Consider the following 10,965-nt stretch of genomic DNA (forward strand, 5'->3'; position numbering starts at 1 on the left):
AAGCAAATCAGTGTTTCTTCCAGACTTTTTTCTCCGGGGGGGGGGGCACTTGGAATTTTCGGGGGGGGGGGGCGGTAGACTTTCTTCGGGGGGGGGGGGGGGGGACACTGTTAAAAGTATATATTTTCTATATAAATTATATAAATTTCATTTCGTCCGGGGGGGGGGGGCGGTAAAAATTTTTCGGGGGAGCTAAGCCCCCCCCCCCCCCCCCCCCCGAAGAGATGCCTGGAAGAAACTCGGAAGCAAATCCAGAAAGAAAAGCAGGCTGTAATCGGAGTCAACAAGTTATGGCGCATAAAAAGTTGATCCGTAAAAATGAATTGTGTTGAAGGAAATTCCTTTTAACATTATAATTAAGAACAAAGCAGAAGAAGACGAAAGATTTGAAATAGTTTTGAACTTTTAATATTAAACAATCTGGCAAACAATAACTTTTACCGGAAGTAGATTTTAGATTGTTAAGATCAGACGAGAACATTCACATTGTAACTTTGTAAAACCGACCTTATTGACAAGTAAAAAGATTCTCTAGTTCTAGAATCTAGCTATTCTAGATCTAGTTTTCCAGATCTAGATCTAGATCTAGATCTAGTTTGTTCTTCTTGAGATAAATAAAACTTGTTTAGTAAAAGGTTTAGTTAATCTATAATTTAGTTAGACTAAGTCTCACTAAGTCTGCAAGTGCAAAATGGCGGGCTAAGTCATTCTTAATTCTAGAAATCAAGATCTAGATATAGATCTAGATCTGTCTAGAATCTCTAGATCTAGCTAGGTCTAGAGGCTAGATTAGATCTAATTTGAATAATTTCTAAATAAAGTCTAGCGTCTACGAGCTAACGGCAGTCTGGCCATTGGCCCTAGTCGCCCCTTGGCCCTAGTCGCCCCCTGCCCTAGTCAATCAAAATCTAGATCTAGATTTCTAGCTCAAGACTAGAATCTAGATCTATATCTAGAATATAGAATCCAGAGTTTCTTCCAGGCAACTCTTCGAAAATTTTTACCGCCCCCCCGAACGAAATGAAATTTATATAACTTATATAGAAAATATATACTTTTAAGTTTTTAACAGTGTCCGCCACCCCCCCCCCCCTCCCCGAAAAAAGTCTACCGCCCCCCCGAAAATTTCAAGTGCCCCCCCCGGAGAAAAAAGTCTGAAAGAAACACTGATAGCATCTAAACTAGAATAGTCTAACTCTAAGCTCTAAGAATAGATCTAGCAGTGTAATTTTTGGGGAGTGGTCTGAAATTTCCGGGGGGGGGGGGGGGGGGGGGGGGGGGCGGGCGGTCACTGTTAAAAGTATATTTTTTCAATATAAATTCCATTTCGTGGGGGGGGGGGGGGTCACTAAGCCCCCCCCCCCCCCCCCGCAGAGATGCCTGGAAGAAACTCTAGTCTAGAGTAGAATCTAAGTTAGACCAAATTTTTAATTCTAAGCCTAGCTATCTATTCCTAAGGTGATTAGTACTTAGATTTCTTGTAGTGGTGACCAGAATCTAGATCTGGTGTAGAGTCTTGAATCTAATCTAGATATCTATAATCTAGTCTAGATCAAGATATCCAGATAAGATCTAGAAGTTTGTTTCATTCAAATGAAATCTATAGCTTAATATAGATCTAGACTAGTAATACTAATAGAATCTAGATCTAATACTAATCTAGATTTATATATCTAGGACTAGATATCAAGAATCTATAATTATTGTTAATAATTGAAATTTTAAGTTTTGTTGTTAATTGATAAGGGCTGAAAAGTGTCTGCACTCAGTACATAACAATAACAAAAGCCATCAGTAAAATTTCAATTAAAAAGAAAATCTAATAAGTAATTAGACTAGAATCTAGATCCTAGATCTATTTAAATCTATCAATTCATTATTAAATCTAGATCTAGATAGCTAAATTAGTTAGGGGAATAGTGGTTTAAATGTTTGTATCACTCACCATACAAAATATAGACTACTCACTTCAATGAATATTCTAGATTCTAGATAAGATATCTAACTTAGATTTTTAGATCTTAAATGTAGATAATCTCTAGTCTAGATCTTGATCTGATTATTATAAAGGCCTAATAATATATCATAAGTTCTATATTTAATGGTTTGATCTTTTTATTTATCATTGTAAAAAAGATCTGCTACAATGTTATAAACTTATAGGAATAGGCTACTATTTTAAATAATAAATAGGCCTAGATCAATGTAATTTAAATGTTTTGAATTTCAGATTAGGATTTGACAAATTAGTTGAGATGGAACAATCATGCCAGACTTCAGGTGAGGATCAATTTATTTTAATAATACTAATTATAATTAATTATAATAGGTGTGGAAAAGTAAAAGTAGCTGGACAGAGTGATGACCACATTATCCCTTCATGTGCAGAGGTAACACACCTGCTCCACGGGCCGCTAGGTTTTAAGGGAAACATGACTTTACTTTATAGGTGTCAAAAAGGTTTTTTTAAAAAAAATCAATAATGAGAGCTTGTTTTGCTTAGTGATGTTTAGTTCCAAAGTAAACCTAAAACTGATGTTGGGTTGGAATAAAATAAAAAATTTCTGTACATTACCCAGCAATATTAGTTATTTTTGTTAGTTATTTATTAAAGACATAGATTTTTATCATTTTATTACCAATAAAGTTGTTTTGTTTTTTTTTAACACTAGGAATACTAACTAATTTAATCCAAGTTAGTAAAATTGGAAATAAAGGTTTGTAGGGCCTATATAAATAACAATAAAACTATATTTTCTAATGGGTATGATAGTAAGTAGGCACTTTAGAGTTTTTTTACATTGTATTTCTAGCTTTAAAGTAGCCTAAATTATGTTTAAAAAAAAGTAAATGTCCACCTCAGTTCCTGAATTTCTCTGTCTCCCCCAAAATGTGTGGGTTGGATTGGAAACTTCTAGTTGTATTTCTCATACAAACCTTTTTTGTATTCAATCTTATTTCTATTTTAGCCAGTGATATTTTTTGGGGACATGCATTCCAGACTTTCATAGAGGTGATTAGAAGTAAGTGTTACATACAAATATATTACATACAAAAATATTTGTACATACGCACATGCTTTTTGTATGTTGCTGTGTTTAAAAAAAAGAAAGGAAATTCATGGACTTTTACCATATTAACATTCAATTTACATTGTGTCGTTTTAATATGGAAAACATTACAAAGCGTCTTTCAAATTTTATTTATTTATTTTAAGTGCTTGTGGATATGCAATATAGTTTTAGATTTTGTGCATGATGCACCAATAAATCAGGTGTTCCATTTCTAAGCTGACCATACACAATTGTCTTTAAGAGAAACACAGACTCCCAAAAACCAGTCGTACACAATTACACACCAAACTGACACAACATTTTTACTTGTTACCAATATTATTTTTTAAGAAGCCCCTGGGTGTGCTGTATCAAAACCTTGAGTGTACATTGATCACCTTCAGATAGAACACAACTTGATAACGGCCCAGGTGTCAGGGGTGTTAGTGGGCACTAGTGCAAGACACACATTGCGTGGCACTTGTTTGAGATACACATTGTGTGGCACTAGTGCAAGACACCTGTTACACTATTGATTATAGTAGCCCATCTATCCCTTTGTAGGATGCTCTTTAATCCTTTATCTACTGACGGTACTTATAAGTACCACTTTAACTTGATAACTGCCCAGGTGTCAGGGGTGTTGGTGGACACTAGTGCGAGACACACATTACGTGGCACTAGTGCAAGACACCTGTTACACTATTGATTATAGTAGCCCATCTATCCCTTTGTAGGGTGCTCTTTAAAACAAATAGTGCTCACGCATGAGCCTGAGGTGCTCTAAAAATTGTTTATGGCAGAAACCTTTGTTGGAATGTACTTGGATGAATGTTGTATTAATGCATAAATGACACGCACAAAGGTCATTTACATAGATTTACATAGATAAAATTGTAATGTTTAACCATCCATCTCTCCTATTTCAAACATCCTTTAAAAATACTCTACCATTTATCCACTACCTCTGCACACTTTAATATATAGTTATGTATGTATGTATATATGTTATTTATGAGTAATATGTTTCGCAGTGATCGTCATTCTCTCATTGTTTTGGAAACAAGTCAAAAGTAAGTGCATTCCAAATTTTCATTCCCACTGCTGGTTCAGAATTTATTGTAGACGATACATTAGTTACACTCTTATAATGCTTACTGTTTCATAATTTTTTGTTACTATTGTTAATCAAGTTAATGTTTACATTTTATTTTCTGATTATCTGTGCAAAGGAAGATTAACTTCATTTCAGTCTTCCTTTTTTAATTTTATCGACTTTTATTTTAGTTTTATAGTAATTCATTTAAATCAGCTGTGTATCTACATTTTTGTTGTTAGTTTTTATTAAGATTATTTCTTTATGTCTGGACTTTTTACCTTGAAATTTTATTATTTGCAGAATTTATTTATTCTGAGAAGGATGAAAAGCTTGGTAAGTCATCTTTTTTCCCTATAACTATAAATGTGCCAACTAGGTGGGCTTTAAGTCCTCTTGTCCCTTAATCAGAAATTAATTAAACCCATTAAACATGCAACAGTGCCAACTTACAATTTCTAAGTCTATCAAATGAAAAATAAAGTTTAATTTTAAAAATCTTAAAACTAATGAACAGTTGGTACTACTTCATACGTATTAATTAGCTTACCGGAAAAAAATTGTCATTGGTGTTGGCTGAAGCCTATGATTATGATTTTTTTTACATCTATTTAAATTTCCATTTTCAGAACAAATTGAGAAGGTGAGAAAAGGTGTTGATAAAATACTTAAAATGGGTAAGTAACTTTTTGTACAAATTTTTGTATTCAAATCCCCACAGAGAAAAAAAACTCTAATTGTAAATAATTTTATGTATAAAAAGGTTATAAGAAGTTGTCCTCAGCTCTTGTAGTAACACCAAGTAGGTAAAGTACTGAATTAAACCTGTGATAGGTGAAGATGAGTTCACCTGTGACCTCACCAAATGAAGAGATAGTGTGGTCAGCACTATACCCAGCAGCCTTTACTTCCCCAAAGATACCCATCAATTGGGAGATGCAGGGACATTCTACGGTCACTGATAAGAATCTAGGATACTCTACCAATCACCATGCCGTTCCATGTTGAAATTAGTGACTATAATTTTTCTCTTAAATTGTCATTAACTTTTTATGTTTTAGTTGAAGAATTGAATGTTGAGTCAGAGGAAAGACAGTTAATCTTTCAGGAAATACTAAGTACTGGTAAGTAACATTTGTATAAAAAATTCTCTTTAGCTGCACTATCACACAATTAAATACCTAATTTGAATACTTAAAATGTTTAGGAAGTCTAAAGATTTTTTTTGGCATTGTGGAGCTGATACAGTTGTTTATATTTTTAAAAATGTTAAAATTTCTTCCATTTTTCAGTTAGAGAAATAAACAGAAAAATAGATGAAAAAAATCTAAAAGAGGACTTGTAAGTTATTGTTTTATTTGTATAATAGTTGTATGATTTATTTTCAATTCACACTTTTTTATACTCAAAAATCATACTTACCACCCATGACATGTCTCAGGCTAATTAATTGTTATCCTTTTTCTGTAATGTGAACTTTTTTACTGATGATTTTAGTAAACTTGAATACAAACTTCTTAAATGTAGCTGTTCATATTCAATTTTGTAGTGTATCTTAATACCATTTGGTTATTTGCAGGCTATAAATGAAAATTCCAAGAGCCGCAAAATATGTGTAGAAGAGTTAAATAAAATTTCTGTTTCTAATATCCAGTTTAAAATTTTGTAACTCTGTTTTTAAGGGCAATGAAAGAGAACATGCTTTTAGAGGACTAGCTGGCTGTGTTGTACTTACAGACTAAATGATATACTGCAGCAATCACATTAGCATGAACACCTTGTTATCACTGTGTTGCTTGTATTTGGAGTAGAAGGAGATATACTTGTTTGTATAGGGCCAATGCCTTGTGATGTTTTTGTGTACCTAACACTCTCCATTGTCAGAAGCTAAAACACCTATTGTATAATCTTTTTTTTTTTTTGCAATTATTGTTTGCACCGGTATATTGATATCTATTTATAAGTGATGAAAATTTTTAATTTTCATAGTGCATAACTATAGCTGTTTAAAATCAGTTTTATAGAAAATTACTTTTTATTGATACTAAATTGCTATAAACTATAATGTATTATAATGGCAACAGCTATTACAATAGGTAAAAAGTATGTTTAAAATTTGAAGTTCTGAGCTAATCAAAAATGCCCAATGTATTCAATTTCTAATGGAAACAAGTAAATTATTATACCCCTTTCAAATAAAGATAACTGATAAATCATTTAAAATTGCAAATAATTACCAATGGCGAAACTGGTTATAATTGTTGTTTAGATCTGACATTTTTTTTAATAGAGGCCTGTTTTTTTCTAGTAAACTCACTATTTGTGGTATTAATTTTTAACAAACTGTTCAGGTTAGTTTTAATCATATTGTTTCAACATGTTGGCACCACTTTTTGAATTAGATACAAACTACCAATTTTAAATATTTTAAAAAATCATGATTTGTTTGAGATTTGTTTCAAGACTGATACACTAACATGCAACATTATTGTGTAGAATCCTAGTAAAGACAAATTTGTTTCATGATATAATGTATTCAATTGAAATTTCATTTTTAACACAAAATTTGTGTGTGATTTAAATAATATCTTTACAAAAAATGTATAGTTATAAAAGACCTCAGTAAAGAATGTATTGTAATTATACTTTTCTTCTACATTATTAGACGTTGAGCATATTTTGAAAACTATCAACTGATGGTACTAATGATTATTAATAAATACTGTTATCACATTTTATTTTTTACAGTAATCAAAATAACATAAAAATTCAGTCCAGTTGTATTTTTGTTTGTGATTTTCAATGATCTCACTATTGTTGGCCTATTAACTAAATTATGTGATGCCATTTAAATAAAGGGGTGATGTATGTATGTGTGTGACATAATTGTAGTGTAACACTGGTAAAAAGTTGCATATGTGTATGATAGTTTCTTTTTAATTTACTCATAATATGTGGATTTTCATATGTATTGCTATTTCAAACCTTTTGAGTTATTAAATTTTTAAATGGTAGTTTTGTTCCGTTTTTTTTTTAATTCAGTTTTTCTCATAATAAAAATCAAGCATTAACGGAATCATCAGATACAGAAGATGGGGACGGTTGGGTCAGGTGCTGAGATGAGAGTTGACCATTGTCCAGGTCAGCTTTCAGGGGTACACTACAAGGCAAGAGAAAAAGTACGAGGCTGAAAGATATATGAAGATGATTTAAGAAAGTTAACGGAAAGAGGCCTAAGTTCAAACATTCTAACAGGCAGAGGTTATAGTTCAGCTAAAGACAAGACCAAATGGCGCTCACTAGTTGATGCCTCCTCGTTCGTTAATTAGCGTCGAGAGATGATGATTTCAGTGCGTGTGTTTAATGGGAAATCAAGTATGATGAACCATACACTTTTTAAAACGTTTTTAAATTGCATAGGCCACATTAAAAAAAAAAGGAAAAAAATTTGAAACTAATAACGGCTAGTCCCAACTTTTTAAAAATTTTAGCTAGAGCTGTGGTGTCGAAATAAATAAATAAATAGGCCTAGATATCAGAGTTTCTTCCAGGCATCTCCCTTTCCCCCCCCCCCCCCCCCCCAAAGAAAGTCTACCGCCCCTCCCCCCTAACGAAATGGAATTTATATAGAAAATATATACTTTTAACAGTGTCGTCGACCCCTGAAAATTTTAGTCCGCCCCCCCCCCCCCCCCCCCCCCCCCAGAGAAAAAAGTCTGGAAGAAACTGCTAGATATCATCGTATACAGGAAAATACGGATATATTGGGAATAGTGTATCAACAGCTACATCAAAAGATTAAAATTTGTTATATTAAGAGTTTGGGTTAGTGAGTGAACTAATGAGTTGGGGAGATACATGCCGCATAGATTGACACAACGATATGTTGACGGATTTAGGGTAAGTTAGAATTTAGACTCATACAGGCAATTAGACAGAAAGCATGACGTTTACCGACAGGTATAAGGATTTGTATAGAACTTGAATATCCTTGGGGTAATTAATGTTTAAGTACCGTATAACATGACACCTATTGAGACGGAGTCACGTGACGAATGCCCGTTCCCGTGTTCCACCTGAGGAACACTGTTCCTCATTGAGGAGTCAGCCGGTTCTTGCATAATGCTAACGTCAGTGTAGGAGGGGGGGGGGGGGCTGCAGACGTATGCGCCACAAAAGACAAGAGTGCGCTGTTTTTTTTTTTACATTTCCATGTCGGTTGTCAAAGAAGTGGCGTGTCTTTAAAATTTTTTATCAATGGGGTCTTTTGTAAAGGTGGAGTAAGGGGTGGGTGGAGAGGTGCAGCGAGGAGGGGGGGGGGGGGGGAGAGACAGAGAAAATGGTGCAAGAAAATTTAACCTGTAGCGTGTGTATTGGACTTCGTAGTTGAAGAGCGGGTTGGTAAGGTCAAGGTTATTGATTCGAATGTGGGTCTTAAACTCAACTAAAGTGAAATTTACCTGATTGTTACTTTGAGTGGGCGTGGCTAGGAAAAGTCGGATTTGATGAGTCTTTTTAGTTTTAATTAACTACTCTTGTCAATGTCGTGCCTCGTCGAATACATAGCTTGTGTACATTATTTCTTCCAAACTTTTTTCTCCGTGGGGGGGGGGGGGGCACTTTAAATTTTCGGGGGGCGGTAAACTTTCTTCGGGGGGGGGGGGGGGGGCGGACACTGTTAAAAATATATATTTTCTATATAAATTATATAAATTTCGTTCGGGGGGTGGGGGGGGGGCGGGTAAAAAAATTCGGGGGGGGGGGGGGGGTGCGCCCCCCCGAAGAGATGCCTGGAAGAAACTCTGCTTGTGTAGAGAGGGAAAGTAGCATCTAGAGTTTCTTTCAGACATCTCTTAAGCCAATTTTTTTCCCGAACGAAATTTATATAGAGGAGTTCATACACCCCCCCCCCCAGAAAGTTTTAAGTGCCCCCGACCAAGGAAAAAAGAAAGTCCGAAAGCAACTCTGGTAGCGCCAACTATAATCTATTTAAAAAAAAATCCTTCAAATGTATGATGCGGGAAAACTGTATGCGGCGGTGGGGGAGAAAAAGTAAAGCTACCTCTTCAGTTATAGAGGTCAGGATTGCAATTCAAGTAGGGTTTACTTATTTCTGTGAACTCGCCATACACGGATAGCGTTTTCAGTTACATCTTTTACATCTCCTAACTTGAGTCAGGTACCCATTTAGAGCTGAGTAAACTCTTCTTAAAGGCATCATCCACGATCCTCTATAAGGCTAAAATTCTACCTTCCGACCACGCCCTTGCACGAAGGTTATCATAAAACGTTTAATAGGGTCAGAATAAAACGTGAGTAAAAATGAGAGACTGGTCATGTGATTCCCGTACAGTGACGTGTTTCCCCACGTGAGTAATATACATGACCTTGTAAATGTCAGGTCGCCATTTGCGGCTGATGAACGTGTGGGTGAGTACAACTTGGCTCGCTAATTGTCTGGTGTACACACCTACATTCGTCTCACTTATATTTTTCATAAAATAATTGAAACGAGCCGGCCCGCGGCATAACATACGCCGCTATTTAGTTGTTTCTAATTTTCAATAATTCATAATTTGTGAATTCGACAGTACCAACGCTGACACTGAAAATATTTCTTTAAAACACTATAAGTAGCTCGTTAAGGACCATAACCCCCCCCCCCCCTTCCTTCCCTCCCCCCCTCCTCCCCCCCCCCCCTACGTTTAAAATCGTTGGCTCTGCTTGTAAACATTTAGAGTGAACACAGCTCACTAAAACCATGTAGGGGTGGGGAGGTAGGGAGAGCGTTTGCAGCTTGTTTTCTAACGGCTCGAAGAAGAGAATTATATATATAGATACGTTTAAAATCAATATTTTCAATAGTATTTTTTTTCTTTTAAATTTAAAACATCCCTAACATTCTTCTTAAAAATTTAAAAGAAACGAGTTACATCTAAAAAAAAATTCAAGTTCAAACAATAAAACTAGCTTTCGGAATCTAATAAGTTCGTAGAAAGATATTTTTCTATACAAAAGTTAATCACCTGACGATCTAAGACCTAACAGAAACAGAGCTTAAAAAATGAAAAGACCCGAGTTCGAATCCCCGGGAAGATGAGGCTCGATAGTTTGGGGACAACAACTCTTCTGGGCAGAGGCGTAGCGAGGGGGGGGGGCGGGGGGGGGGGACATATGTCCCCGGGCGCCGACCTTAGGGGGGGGGGCGCCAAATCGAAAGTTTGAGGGGGGGGGGTGCAAATGAAAAAATCGAGGGGGGTGGTGCAAATCGAAAATTTGCTCCCGAGGGGGGCGCCAAATTGAAAGTATGTCCCCGGGCGCCGGGTAGGGTCGCTACGCCTCTGCTTCTGGGAGAGACAACTCCAACAAAAGAAAAGCAGGCTGATATTGAAGTCAATGGCCTGTATGGTGTTTAACAAGTTGACACGTAATACTTAATTTGTTGTAGGAAACACCGATAGGGAGGGATATTATAGTTAGCAAATATCGATGTTTCGGGCATACTGTGAGGGTGGGGGGGGGGGGGGTGAATGGAGATCTACCGCCAGTTGTGAGGGCGGGAAAATGTAGCACCACCAAATGTAAGGGTGGGGGTGATGAAGATAATGAAAAGATCCAACACACTGTCCAAGTCAAAATATAATGTTCTTTATTAAAATTTACACAATCAACTTCCTACCTACTAATCTACACTGTACTATTACCACTACTTCTATCTAACTGTTCCCTAGCTCAACATATCTCCGACAATCTCTACCTAACTCTACATTTCTCTGCCTAACTCTGACCGTTCTCTTTGCTAGCTTACACCGCCGT

At 35.8% G+C, this 10,965-nt stretch overlaps 1 protein-coding gene across 2 annotated transcripts; it reads left to right on the forward strand.

Moving 5' to 3' along the window:
* Window positions 1–411: 411 nt before the first annotated feature.
* On the forward strand, window positions 412–7,156 carry LOC131931749 (uncharacterized). 2 transcript variants are annotated; one of them, XM_059288594.1, is made up of 9 exons: window positions 412–511; window positions 2,239–2,280; window positions 2,970–3,023; window positions 4,088–4,126; window positions 4,453–4,485; window positions 4,779–4,826; window positions 5,211–5,273; window positions 5,442–5,490; window positions 5,832–7,156. In XM_059288594.1, the coding sequence occupies exons 2-9, from the start codon at window positions 2,256–2,258 to the stop codon at window positions 5,863–5,865; spliced, it is 345 nt and encodes a 114-aa protein (XP_059144577.1). In that variant the 5' UTR covers window positions 412–511; window positions 2,239–2,255; the 3' UTR covers window positions 5,866–7,156. The 2 variants fall into 2 exon arrangements, with proteins under 2 accessions (XP_059144577.1, XP_059144576.1); XM_059288593.1 differs by having other exon boundaries at window positions 432–518; window positions 2,231–2,280.
* Window positions 7,157–10,965: the final 3,809 nt, after the last annotated feature.

This window comes from Physella acuta, unplaced genomic scaffold (genome assembly GCF_028476545.2).
Source record: "Physella acuta isolate Inbredline_101_S28 unplaced genomic scaffold, ASM2847654v3 ptg002024l, whole genome shotgun sequence".
NCBI lineage: Eukaryota > Metazoa > Mollusca > Gastropoda > Physidae > Physella > Physella acuta.

What these genes read in the sequence shown, in the direction of transcription:
- LOC131931749 (XM_059288594.1), top strand. Translation starts at nt 2,256, where the DNA reads ATGGAACAATCATGCCAGACTTCAG. An exon ending in ACAATCATGCCAGACTTCAG is followed by an intron (nt 2,281 to 2,969) that starts GTGAGGATCAAT and finishes TTTCTATTTTAG; the next exon opens with CCAGTGATATTTTTTGGGGA. An exon ending in TCAGGAAATACTAAGTACTG is followed by an intron (nt 5,274 to 5,441) that starts GTAAGTAACATT and finishes TCCATTTTTCAG; the next exon opens with TTAGAGAAATAAACAGAAAA.